This window comes from Perca flavescens, chromosome 14 (assembly GCF_004354835.1).
Source record: "Perca flavescens isolate YP-PL-M2 chromosome 14, PFLA_1.0, whole genome shotgun sequence".
In the NCBI taxonomy this organism is placed as follows: domain Eukaryota; kingdom Metazoa; phylum Chordata; class Actinopteri; order Perciformes; family Percidae; genus Perca; species Perca flavescens.
This window is the reverse complement of record NC_041344.1, coordinates 1,505,970-1,519,575: the sequence shown is the minus strand read 5'-3', so window position 1 is coordinate 1,519,575 and position 13,606 is coordinate 1,505,970. Positions and strand designations below refer to the sequence as shown.

The 13,606-nt window shown below is 39.7% G+C and overlaps 1 protein-coding gene across 1 annotated transcript; it reads right to left on the bottom strand.

The window, feature by feature from the left end:
* Nucleotides 1-3,665: 3,665 nt before the first annotated feature.
* On the bottom strand, nt 3,666-13,354 carry LOC114567821 (toll-like receptor 13). The gene is made up of 3 exons (XM_028596947.1): nt 10,833-13,354; nt 7,306-7,423; nt 3,666-3,938 (listed from the first exon to the last, which is right to left on the bottom strand). The coding sequence occupies exons 1-3, from the start codon at nt 13,339-13,341 to the stop codon at nt 3,698-3,700; spliced, it is 2,868 nt and encodes a 955-aa protein (XP_028452748.1). The 5' UTR covers nt 13,342-13,354; the 3' UTR covers nt 3,666-3,697.
* Between the last annotated feature and the right edge of the window lie 252 nt (nt 13,355-13,606).

Below are 13,606 nucleotides of genomic sequence, written 5' to 3'. Positions count from 1 at the left end.
AACTACCTAAACAAAGACAAGAAAATATGGATCTATTCAATCTGTCTCATTGTCTGCCTGTCTGTCTGCCTGTCTGTCTGTCTGTCTGTCTGCCTGTCTCTCTGTCTGTCTGTCTGCCTGTCTGTTTGGCTGTCTGCCTGTCTCTGTCTGTCTGTCTGTCTGTCAAAAACCATCTTATCCTCAATGACTAATCCAATATTACCAGACTTAGATTTTGATTTTCCTTTAGAGCCCATATCAGTGAGAACTGTCCATAGCTTTTTGGGCTGATGTGAGTAATGTGAGTCAGCTTGTGGTCAAAACCTGTGGTAACTTGTTTTTTGGGGATGATTCCTGTCAGTTAAAACCCTTCAATGAGACATGGGAGTACTGGACAAGGGTTCACTCTGTCACTGGCAGCTGTTACAGATTACATTGATCTACAAAGCTGAATGTTAAATGAGTTATTAAAATAATCGTATTAATAACAGATAATATATCCATATGCTATGTGAAATGCAACACTTTACTTTGAATGAATAACAATCAGGAGTTTCAGCTGTTTAATAAAAGGAGGTTTATTTGTCTGACAGGTTCTGGGCATCGGGACAGGAACGCTGCAACATGCTGCGATCAACAAGGAAAATGGACACAAGGAAGATATTATGATGATACTAACAAGTGGCTCCCCGTAGATTTTAGGATCCAATTAAAAATTAATTTACTTGTATTTAAATCCTGGAATGGTCTTGCCCCATCATACTTGTCCGACTTGCTTCACCCCTACACTCCGACCCGCTCACTCAGGTCAGCTGATCATCTGCGCCTGAGTGTTCCTAAAACAAAGCGGAAACTTAAAGGGCATCGTGCTTTTGCTGTGGCAGCTCCAAAAATATGGAATGAGCTGCCTCTGCCTATTAGACAGGCTTCTTCACGGTCTACTTTTAAATCTCTTTTTAAACCCACCTTTTTTCCTTGGCCATTCCCAGCAGAGGGTGACATTTATGTGCAATTATTTTGACATTGTCAACATTGTAGATGTTGTAAATGTTTTAAATTTGTTTAATTTTTTTCTGTACAGCACCTTGTGCAACGTTGGCTGCTTTTAAAGTGCTTTATAAATACATTTGATTGATTGATTAATTGATTGATTGATTGATGTGTGAGAAATAGAAACAGAGAGGTGTGTAGCGTTGGGATCAGCTTTGTCAAATCAGACAGAGGAAATGTGACGATAACCGCACTATGGCCGCTTTCGAACCGTTCTCACTCCCAATTTGATTGATTAATTAGACTGAACACTGTTCACTAATGATGTATGAAGAACACACGCACAAACACACACACGCACGCATGCAGACACACACACACACACACAGTCTGATCAATACAAGCGTATTAAGGAAGTATCGACTGAGGAAATTAAAATGAAAGGTTTAATTAATCAGCGAGCGGCTGGCTGTGGCTGTTTTCGGGGCTTTCTGATTGACCCTGAACCAGATTTATGTTCCTGATCAATAACACAAAGTGGACCTGCTGTTAAACATACATCCGCTTTATGTTTCTATCAATAACACACTGATGCTGCAGTCTGCTGCGCTGCTCTGTAATCACCAGAACAGCTTTCTACAGAGATGTTCTCTTAAATAGGGATGCACCAAAAACACTTATTTTCAGACCAAGTACATTTGGATAACTGCCGGTACCAAGTACTGATATGAGTACTTAATAATACCATTACAATTCTAACAATTTCTTTTAAAAACATGCATTATTTGCACCTGCATGTATCATGACTTTACGAGGTGTACCTGAATGCACCATGAAGTACCACACACTTTAACAGACAATTTTTCCCCATTTACTTCTTTGATGATACATGGGCACCGATTTGATTTGAATTTAAAAACAATAAAATTACAAAAGTGTTAAAAAAAGCAACAAAAATTTCGGAAAACGTGACAAATTATTTTTAAAAATTAACAAAAATGTTGGTGAAAGCTACAAGAAGTCGAAGAAAGGTAAATAAACAACAAAAACAAAACAAAAACGTGACAAAAAAAGCAACATCTAGTAATACAGTCAAAGATATTTTACTTTTTCAATTAAATATGTGAATAAACTTTACATGTGGGGCCTGTGATGTGATTCTTATTTCCCAGTGTGGCCCGTAGTGAAGTTGAGTTTGATCCCCGTGGAAATAGAAGAAATGTATGTCTGATTTTATTTTCTACCTAGTATAGTGAATAGGTAACTGTTTCTGTCAAGGCATGTTTGTTTTGTTTCTAATGTGTGTTCTTTGTTGTCAAATGGCTTAAAAAAACAATAAAAATAGAGCCAATCCAATTCAACTTTATTTGTAAAGCACAATTAAAAACAACAGAGTTTTGCCAAAGTGCTGCACATAAAAAAAAAAAATTGTCACAATATTACGTAAAATGTATTAATAAAAGCCATACTTTAGATTGTTTAGCTTTAGGACTTTTACCCATTTTTAAGCAAGCTGTAAGCCAGCAGTAGGTTAACTTAACCTGCTGCAAAGTGTATTGCTAATTAGCATCACAAGCAATGATATATAAAGTGGTGTCATTTTATGAGTATATGTACATGAGCACAGTATCGGTCGAGATACCGATAACCGTTAATGAAAAATAAAGAGTTGAACCCCTTTGTCTAAAGGAGGGATAAAGAGAGGAGAGTTGAGCTCCTCTTGGTTAGAGGAGAGGGATGGAGGGGAGAGAGGGGGGAAAAGAGACCCTAACCCTAACACCTAAAGCTAACCCCTAACCCTAATCATTGTTTAACTTGCCTCAAGATTTTAACATGATAATACACATACCGTTGGTTTTATGCATGATTAACAGTGTGGTTTGTTTCTATAATGTATTTTAAATGATTTATTGTTAATTATAAATGTTTATTTTTATTTATTTTGTGGCACTTTACTTTTTAAGCCCTTTTATATCTGCACTTATTTATTAATTTTTAATGGTATGTGTACATTTTAACCTCGAGGGAATATTCCTTAAGGCATACTCTGCAGTTTCCATTTTTGTCAAACAGGCATTGCGTTTTAACCCAAACCTAACCCATATAAATAAGTATGTGTTGGAAATGCAGTAAAAAAGAGCTTTAAAGGTGCTCTAAGCAATGTCACAATTTTTTAGGCTATCAAATTCTTTGTCACATACAGCAAACATCTGCTCACTATCCACCAGCTGCCTGTCCACTGATCACACTGTCTCTGTAGACAGTCCAGGCTCCACAAATGGCATCAATAACAAACTGCCCAACCTGCACCACCAACCATAACAAACAGTTTTCCAGCCAATAACCGATAAGACGGAATTGGGGGGTTAGTTCGCGGAAGCACGGAAGGAAGGGGGAAGGGATGGGATGAGGAGGAGGATGGGGCGAGTTAGACTCCATTTTGTTTGACAATACTTCGAACGGCAACAAGAAGTGACGTCACCGAAGATCGCTTAGAGCACCATTAAGTGAATGCATCGGGCCGTTTTTCTGCCATTGTCTTCCCAGTTCAACCGCCCAGTCATCGGACAAAGCAAGGGAAACCATTGAGATAAATTGCTCATTCCCTAACACCCTAACCATAACCCCTCTAACCCTAACCCTAACCCTAACCCTAAACCCCTAACCCTAACCCCCTAACCTTAACCCTTTTCCAACATTTTTGTAGGTTTGTTCTAACTGATGTTTCTCAGCGTCCTGCTGGTCCAGGGAGCAGGTCAGTGGTCTCGGTGGGAGCGTCCCCCGTCTCCAGAGCTCTCCCTACGTTCTGCCAGAAGACCCCCGTGTGTTGGCCGGCCTGGGGCCAGCTCAGGTAGGTGCGTTTCTTCACCAGCTTCCTCATGCGGTAGTAAGGAGACAGCTGGTGGGCCGGGATCTCCTCCAGAAACAGCAGGACCAACACATCCTTCTGCTCGTCGAACAGACGGAAGCTGCAACAACACACACAGCAGTGGAATGTAATTAAGTATATTTACTTCAGTACTGTACTTCAGTCCAAATGTTGAGGTACTTGACAAACTTGACAAACTCTGTTAATCATAAACCTTTGGAAAAAGAAAGGTTTTTATCCTTTTTTCTTAAATATTCAGTGTGGAGGCCTCTCAGTTCCACTGGCAGGGCATTCCATATCTTTGGGGCATAGACACAAAAAGTCTCTGGAGTTACAGCAAGGGACAGTTAAAAGACCACTGCCTGTGGATCTGAGGAGTCTTGATGGTTCATATATAATGAGCATGTCTCTAATATACTGAGGTGCAATGCCGTTGAGAGCTTTATATAATAGGAGCAGAATCTTAAAATCAATTCTAGCCTTTACTGGGAGCCAGCGTAAAAGTCTAAGGACAGGTGTAATATGTTCAAACTTCTTTGTTCCAGTCAGAACGCATGCAGCCGCATTTTGAATTAATTGTAATCGCTGCACAGTTGATTTTGGAATGCCGGTGAAAAGACCGTTACAGTAATCTAATCTACTTGTTATAAATGCATGGATCAAAATTAAGACGATACATGGATCGTCTTAATTTAGAAATATTTTTAAGATGGTAGAAGGCTGATTTCGTGACTTGGTTGATATGACGCTAAAAATTTAAATCACTGTCTAGTATAACACCCAGATTTCTAGCTTCGCTTTTGCTCTCTAGAGACAGAGAACTGAGAGAAGCCACAATTTTCTGTCTTTGAGCCTTAGCACCAAAGATATGTATTTCTGTTTTATCATTGTTTAGTTGTAGGAAATTCTCTGACATCCATATATTAATATCACCGATACTATTGATTAGAAAGTGTATGGGATTCATGTAATTAGGAGTTAAGGATATGTATAGCTGTGAATCATCTGCATAATTATGGTAATTTATGTTGTGTTTCTTCATAACATGTGCAAGTGGGAGCATGTAGAGATTAAACAATAATGGTCCAAGAATTGAACCTTGGGGAACTCCACACATAGTGGCCCTTTTGTCCGAGACAAAATCCCCAATGGACACAAAGAATTTCCTATCCAACAGGTAAGTTCTTAACCAGTTTAAGACTGGACCAGACATGCCGACCCATGTTTCTAATCTGTGTAATAAAATCTGAAGGTCAACGGTGTCAAAGGCGGCACTGAGGTCCAGAAGCACAAGAACAGATAATTTATTAGAATCAGTACTTATATGCAGATCATTCACAACTTTAATAAGTGTGGTTTCTGTGCTGTGATAAGGCCGAAAGCCTGATTGATAATTATCCAGGAGGTTGTTTAACGTTAGATAATTATTGAGCTGAAAAGCAACCGTTTTTTCTATTATCTTGCTGAGAAATGGTAGGTTGGAGATGGGCCTATAGTTACAGATGACTGTTGTGTCAAGATTGCTCTTCTTCAGGAGTGGTGTAATGACAGCTGTTTTTAGCACTGCAGGAAATATGCCTGATTTAAGAGATGAGTTTACAATATCTAATACCTCATCTGCTAAACAGTTAAAAACTGTTTTTAAAAATGGGGTGGGGAGAGGGTCCAAGCTGCAGGTAGAAGACCTGAGCTGTCCAACAATGTCTTCAAATTTTTTTAGGTCAATGGGGAGAAAATGAGTCATGATAGAAATCCTAATCCTGGAAAACTGTTGGATAGGATGAATTATAGACCTTGATGCATTAATATTCTGTCTAATAGCTATAATTTTGTTGTTGAAAAAAGTAGCAAATTCTTCACATTTATCAGTAGACAGCATCTCTGATGGAGTTGTAGATGGTGGATTAATAATTCGATCAAAAGTGGGAAAAAGCGCTTTACTGTTGTTGATATTTTCAGTAATGATTTTAGAGAAGAAAGACTGTCTGGCATGTTTCATCCCTTTATTATAGTGATTAAGTTTATTCTTATATATGCCATAGTGAACATAGAGTTTTTTTTTTCCATTTGCGTTCTGACTGGCGACACTCTCTCTTACTCAGCCTAACAAAACTCCATTTCTCCATGGGGCTTTTTGTTTTTCTATGATTGTAGTTATAACAGGTGCAATGTTATCAATGATATATCGTATGTTAGAGTTAAAGTTTTTTACAGGATCCTCAATTAATGGTGCCATAGATATTGGTGATTTATTTACAGTGTTCATAAAGGTTTCAATAGTAACATTGGTAATGATCCGTTTTTTAACTGTTCGGGTAACTTTCTGCTGTACAGGAAAAGCAGATACATCAAAGACAATGCAACAATGATCTGAAATAGCAACATCCACCACACAGGGCACACAAATTTTTAGTTTTGAGCATCAGAGTCACTTGCATTGTCTACATGAATATAAAAATCACCTAAGATAATTATGCGATCATAGTCAGTAGAGACCTTGGACAATAGCTCAACAAAATGATCTTGAAAACCATATTTGGATTTTGGTGGTCGATAGTAATAATTAAGAGCGGAAAACCACAATTGATCGATATAGCAAGGTGTTCAAAAGATGCATAATCCCCCAGTGTGATTTCCTTGCAACTATAATTGTCAGAGAAAACGGCAGCTATTCCACTGCCTTTCTTGTCAGGTCTAGTAGTGTGAACAAATTTAAAATTTGGAGGTGCTGCCTCAATGAGTGAAACTGAACCATTTTTGTCCAGCCAAGTCTCAGTTAGTAGAGTGAAATCCAAGTTAAGGGGGCTGATAAGATCATTAACCAAAAATGACTTATTAGTTAGTGATCTGACATTTAATAGAGCCATTTTCATTGTCCGAGATGAATAATTTTGGGGGGGGATTTAAGGTTGAAATCTGAACAGGTAACAAATTGTTTAGATTTCTGTGTGTTACACAGACCTTTCTGAATGTGGGCATATGATTTATTAGTACAGGAATTTTATTACCATGGTGACAGTCATTGATATTGGTAAAATGAAGCGGACTCACCAAATATGATGACAGATGAGCCTGACAGGGGATAACAGTAGACCTAGTAGTAAGTGTAACTGTAAGTGGACAGTAATTCATCTGACAGCTTTACTTACTAGTTACTTTACACATTAAGATTTCAGCACACAAAACTCATGTAGTTTATAAAATAGAATAGCAAAAACGTGATCAAATATATTGAAAGAAATCTAAAAAAGGTGTGAAAACGTATCAAAAAGTTGATAAAAAAATGTCAGAAAAGATGTTTGTAAGATATGTGTAATTTATGGCTCAATTCAAACAATATCAAAAAAGTATTTGTCTCTCCCCGTTCACCAATGGACATATTTTTACTAAAATAATGTCTCATCCAAAGGAAGGGGGGACTTCGCCTCTGTAGAGCAGGAAGTTCTGACGGATGTGAGCGCCCCCACCTGGCCATCTGGATCTCTCTGGAGCACCACTCGCTCTGCAGGTAACGCCGGTTGATCACACAGATGGTCTTCCTGCTGCCGTATATGGCGTCCGTAATGTTCTCTATAATCGGTTTCCCTGTAGAGAGTTCAGACACACCTGAGATATCATCAACTGCATCTTTAAGACCACTTTCTCAGGGTTCCTGTTTTAAAACCAGTTAGCTGGAAACAGGGCTGTTCCCTGAACTAAGCTGAAACATAATACCAACGGAAACACCAATACAATACGGTCAGGTGCCTTTGGCATTGTTATTGACGCTTAAAGTATCCATTAGCGTCAGAACTACATGCGCTGGGTCGGGACTATGACTCAATTAGGTTTAAGCAAAAGATGGTGGGTGGGCTTATTAAAGCTACGTTTCCATGACAAGAACGGGACAATTGGGTTTAGGAGAAGATCGTGGGTGGGGTTATAAAATTAACGTTTCAGTGACACGCCGGTCTCCTGGGTGAAAGTCCTGTTTTGTAGGACCCGTCCACCTGGAGCCTATTTTCCCATGTTTTCCTTCTAAGTGACTGGTGGTTGCCGCGTTCTCATCCAATACTGGACCAATTTTAAAGGTTGTTATTCCTATCGGTCTCTTAAGCACAAAAACAAGGAAAATAGGGTCCAGGTTAAAAGAAAACAAAGTTACCCTTTAAGAAGTTTTACTGAAGTAGAGTTTTAAACACTCAGGGACCTGTCTTGCACCCGGTGCAGCGCAAAGTCCTACGCCAGTGTCTGTGTTAGTTTAAGACCAACACAGTTGTCAATTTCCTGTCCAGCGCAGGCGTCGTTTACATGGGCGTGCTGGTCTTACAGGGAGGTGTGTTCAGGTGCATTATTGGCGTATTGCTATTTTGAGGCAGCGTTAAATGATCGTACCATTGACCAACAAAAACCCGGTCTAAAGTCAATAATGCAGCATTTTATTGTTATTTTAACAGCAAATTAGTAAAATGCTCCTAGGCTTATGCACAGTGTTTGCACACTATGCTTGTTACACACACTATGCCTTGTACACACACAGGGACGCACAGCAGCACACACACATGCAGAAGATAACAAATTAAAATATTACGGTGCAAATCCACCATCATAATAGCAATGGGCCATGGTCCAAACCCGCCTGGCTTTTAGAGGGAATGGGAGATGATCTCTGATTGGTTTATTGCATATTATGCCCGAAACACACCTCTGATTATTGAAGACACTAAGGACAACCCTTTAGAACCATGCATCTAGCGCACAGACCCTTTTTTTTCTGCTGTCAAACTAGGAAAAGTGGATTTGGACACGCCTTAAACGCACCCGCGCTAGGCGCTTCATGCCCTGCGCTTATCGTTAAAATAGGGCCCCATATTTAACAGTGTGTTATTGATACTTTTACCTAAAGTAAAGGACTTATTCCACACATTGTTTGGTCCATGCATTACTTTAAGAAATATTGATATTTGAGATCACTTTCATTATTGGGAGGCAATTGTTTGAAACTACATTTTTTTATCTAATGACATTTAGATTAATCTTTTTAAGTTTGTGTCCACTCTTCCTCTTATTTTCTTCCTGTCAGAGATGTAGTGAACACAGAGCACATACAGTTTATATCTATAGTTATAGTATTTGCATTTGAGAGGTTTCACATCTGTTTTTTCTTTTTGCAGCTCTCTGTGTCTGTATGTCTGCTAAACACTCGCTAACACTCGCTTCAACAAATGTGCTTCTTTGGTTTTGATATGACAGAAGATAAGGAAAAGCATAATATGTCCACTTTAACAGTGTGTTATTGATACTTTTACCTAAAGTGAAGAACTTCTTCCACACATTGATTTGTTCATTCATTACTTAAAAAAAGTATTGGGAGGCAATTGTTTGTCTGTGTCCTCTCTTCCTCTTATCTTCTTCCTGTCAGAGATGTTGTGAACACAGAGCACATACAGTTTTATATATATAGTTAAAGTGTTTGCGTCTGAGAGGTATCACATCTGTTTTTTTCATTTTGCAGCTATCTGTGTCTGTATGTCTGCTAAACACTCGCTAACACTCGCTTTATTTAAAGTGCTTCTTTGATTTTGATGCAGCTTGCGGCGGAAGGCCAGTATCAGATGTAGTTCTCATATTTAAATAATGATACGTTAGCCATCAGAGTCAGCATCAACTTTAAAAAATCAATCTGGGTCGAAGTTGTATAGACGCTGCTGTTTTCTAGTCACCGACCTTTTCAAATATTTTGCAGAAAATCTGAAGCTGTATGGGTAGGTTGAAAACACTGTCTGCAGGTGACTTTTTAAGGCTACATTTGCACTATGTTTTGGTTTTTAAGCAGAATATCTTTAGCTACTGTAAAGAACTCATTTCCATCTGCAGGTGAAGTTTTGAAGGTGAAGTAAGTTTATTCATATAGTACTTATCACAGGTGGTAACCTCAGGTGGTAACCTTCAGGAAGTGAAGTAACATCTGATTTTAACCCAAACCAGCATCTTTTTCTAAACTTAAATAAGTAGTTTGAGTGCCTGAACTTAACCAAACTGGGACCGTTTCAGTTAACGTGTTTAAAACTGTGAGCGTTACGTACTTGGTTCCAGATATGAGGACGGAAAACGCTCCTGTTGGTTGTATCAAATAGGAGAAATAACGCACCTATATCCTTGTATGGTTTGAAGGAACTATTTGCCGTTTTAAGGATTTGAAGAAAATATTTAATGTGATAATTTTCTGGAGAGGACAGTTTGTTGTCTGGCTATCACCAGACCAAGCCTAATCTTTTAAGATTGAACATAAGTCTGGGGAGTCTGCTCTGTATTTTCTACTGCCCAAGATGCATGATCAACATAGTTAGCATAGTTCAAATAACTCTGTATGCATTTGAATAGTCCTTCAACCAATCAGACCAACGATCCGGGTGATGTAGCAGCGACAGTGGCATCAACGGGTTTCTGCACTTCGGTGGTCGTCATGTTGAATGTAACCAAAAAACTGCTTGATCGCTTCTCTATTGTCATCGTGTTAAACCCGCGAATAATGCGCCAGGTGGATAAGCCAGTTTGTGATTGGTCCCCGCAAATTTGTAACGGAAGCAGGATAGAATAATGTACAGGTTTCCAGCCTGTGCTGCAGGGAGAAATCAAATCGCCGGCAGATCGGGCTGGGTTTACCTAGTCTAGACAGTTTCTGTTTTGAAGTGGGAATTTTAGTGGCAACACTTAACCCTTGTGTTGTCCTTCCGTCAACCTCAACGCCTGTTTTGTTTTTGTTTTTTCAACACTTTAAATTGTAAAATATTTCTTTTACACATTTTCAGAGCTTATTTGTATGTCCCATATTTTCAGACATGAAACAAAAATTTAAAATGGGTCAATTTGACCCAAAGTCAACACAAGGGTTAAGTATTAGGGCCATTTCCGAACCTGATAAAATGTCGGTTTTGTGTAATAAATTATGGACAGAAAGCAGACAAGAATAGAAATTCAGTAAAAGATGAAGACAGACAGAGTAAGAGTTTACCTGGTTGGAAGTCTCTGTGGTGCAGACACAATCTCCAGCCCTGCTCTCCTTCCAGAGCCGGAAGCATCTCTTGGTAAACCCAGGCCTCGTCGTCAACATTGTAGGAGATGAAGGCATCGTAGCGATGTCGAGCTCCCGCCTTTCTCTTCCTGCTGTCATATAGGAAGGCCAGGAAGAGCCGGTAGGCATAGGCTAGCTGCCACCTCAGAAAGTAGTAGATGAAGGATGCGAGGAGTGTAAGAACAACCAAACAAGTGCTGGAAATGAAGCAGAGGAAGCTAACGTCCATCCAACAGGATTGAATGTGAAAGTCCAGAAGCTTGTTTCCTTGTTCAGCCACAGGGAAGGAACATGTGTACTGGTAGGCATTAGCAACCTGAGTTTGGTTGTTGTTCTTCACCCATTGGATAAAGCCGGCGTTAGAGCAGTCACAAGTGAAAGGGTTGTTTTGCAGATCGAGGTATGTTAGTGCAGGGAGAAATTGGAAGACCGTCTCATTGATCACAGTTATCTCATTGCTACTTAGTTTCAAACATCTGAGTGCAGACAGATCGGCCTGGAAGAGAAAGTCCAAAGACTTAATCTTACTTTCGGAGAAATCCAGAACCTGCAGGTGTGGCATTGGCTGAAACAGTCCAGGATCCAAGTCGGACATATCAGTCTGTCTGATTGTCAAACTCTTGAGCTGGCGATTGTATTTGAAAGTGTCCACATCTGGTGCAGAAATGTAGAAATTCTCAGCTGTGAAGTCTTCTAAATGTTTCATAGCCTGGAGCATTTCTGCTGGTATGTCAAAGGGATAACCAGTGTGATAACTCTTTACTGTGAGAACTTTCATAGATTTTAAAAGAGAGAAAGCTTCATCATTTTTCGTTTGAGGACCTTTGAAACCATCATTAATGAAGTAGGTTGTAAGATTTTCCAACTGCTGTAAACCTCTGAATTTATTTTCAAATTTGAGTGGAAGAGATACACTTAGGTTACTTAGGTTATTCAATCCATCAAAAGCCTTATCTTTCACCCCCCTGATATGTTTTGACACCACATCCAAATATTTTAAGGACCCTAAACTTTGAAAATCCCCCTTTTCAAGAATGAGTACAAAGTTGTTGCTCAGATCCAAGAGCTCAAGATTCTTCAGGCCTATTTTGAATGCGCCTCCGAATGTCCACAGCAGGTTGTCACTCATATCTAAAACCTTCAGGTCATTAAGGCCTTCGAAGACGCATCTGTCTAGTTTGGCAATGTGGTTGTTGTGCAGATAAAGCTCTCTGAGGTGCGTTGTGTTTGTGAAATCCTCACAGCTCAATTCAGAGATAATATTGATACCAACATTTAGGATCTCGAGAGAGGAGAGACTCCTAATGTCATCGGGCACCTTGGTGAGAAGGTTGTTCTCTAAAGTTAGGGAACTCAGTTGCTTCATCAGTCGAATCGAGCCTTTAGACAGTTCAGTCATTGAAGTAGACGACAAATCAAGCTCACTGAGCTGAGAGCAAGCTACAAGTTTCGCACTTATATTGGGGACATTGTTCCAATACAGATCCAGCTTCTTAAGTGTCGGTATCTTGCAAACCGTAGCTAGCAGACCTTTGTGGATCCACTTCTCCATATAATTAAGTCTCAGATGCATCAGTGAGTCGAGGCTCTGCAGGACCTTTCGGATCTCTTCGAAAGCAATGTACGGGGAATCAAAATACAGCTGAGTTATGTTCCTGAGTAAAGTCTTGTCAGGTATATCCCATTGCCAGCCGGCAACTTGGCCACACACAGAAAGGTCTATTATCTCAAGATGAGGAAAGATCTCTGTTGTGATGCTGAACTTGTCAAACTTGTCATTATCCGAAACATCTAACACCTTCAGGCTTGAGGGCTCATTCAGCAGCAGATCTTTGGTCTGAAATGAGGGAAATAGATTACCACTAACACTAAGTTTCTGTATAAGTGGTAGTTGTAGGACGGGAAGAATGTCAGCGATTTGTTGGAGCTTGTTTAAGTCTAAAATCACGGTTTCTAATCTGGACAGGGACTGAAACGCTGAGGTATGAATGGACTGAATGTTGTTACTGGAGAGATCAAGCATGGTAAGGTCAGACAGTCCCTGAAAGAGGTTGCCTGTCAGGTTGGTGAGTTTGTTATTGGCCATGTGTAGCCTTTTTAACGCCACCAAATGGATGAAAGATCCATCGTCCACGTGAGTAATCTGATTGTTGTTCAGTGACAAAATTCTAAGCTTTGACAGATCCCTGAAATCGTCCCTGTGGATCAGTTCAAGCTGATTGAACGAGAGATGCACTACATTCGCATCTCTTGGTATGTCATCAGGGACAGTTACAAGATCATGGTTTGTGCAATCCAAAACAACATTGGTCAATGCGTCATTAGAGTAACCGATGCAGCAGTTTTTCAGAGAATAAGCCAGGGAAGGGTTTAGATGATGCACGAGACACAGAAGTAAGACAACAAGTCTCTGTATGTAGTACAAAGACAAACCTCCCATTGCTGGCATGATGCCAATGTTTAGGACCATCGCTGGAAGGAGTTACAGCAGGCAGAGATTTGTTGAATGTTGTTCAAGGAATCACATCTGTAGAGGACAACACAACACGTCATACAACATTACTTTATCCTGCAAAGCAATAGCTTCACATTTTGGGAAAATATGCTTCTTCTTGCCTTTCTTTCTTGGGGTTGGTGTGAAAGCTTATTCAAACTCTGGTGTGGGACAAATAACTGAACTCTGGTCTGCTTGAAAACGGGGGTCACAGGACAAG

Excerpts from the sequence above, each read along its gene's own strand:
- LOC114567821 (XM_028596947.1), bottom strand. The coding sequence starts at position 13,341 with ATGCCAGCAATGGGAGGTTTGTCTTTGTACTACATACAGAGACTTGTT. Across the intron at positions 7,424-10,832 it reads CCACAGAGACTTCCAACCAG|GGAAACCGATTATAGAGAAC; the intron begins GTAAACTCTTAC and ends AACTCTCTACAG. Across the intron at positions 3,939-7,305 it reads AGAGAGATCCAGATGGCCAG|CTTCCGTCTGTTCGACGAGC; the intron begins GTGGGGGCGCTC and ends GTGTTGTTGCAG.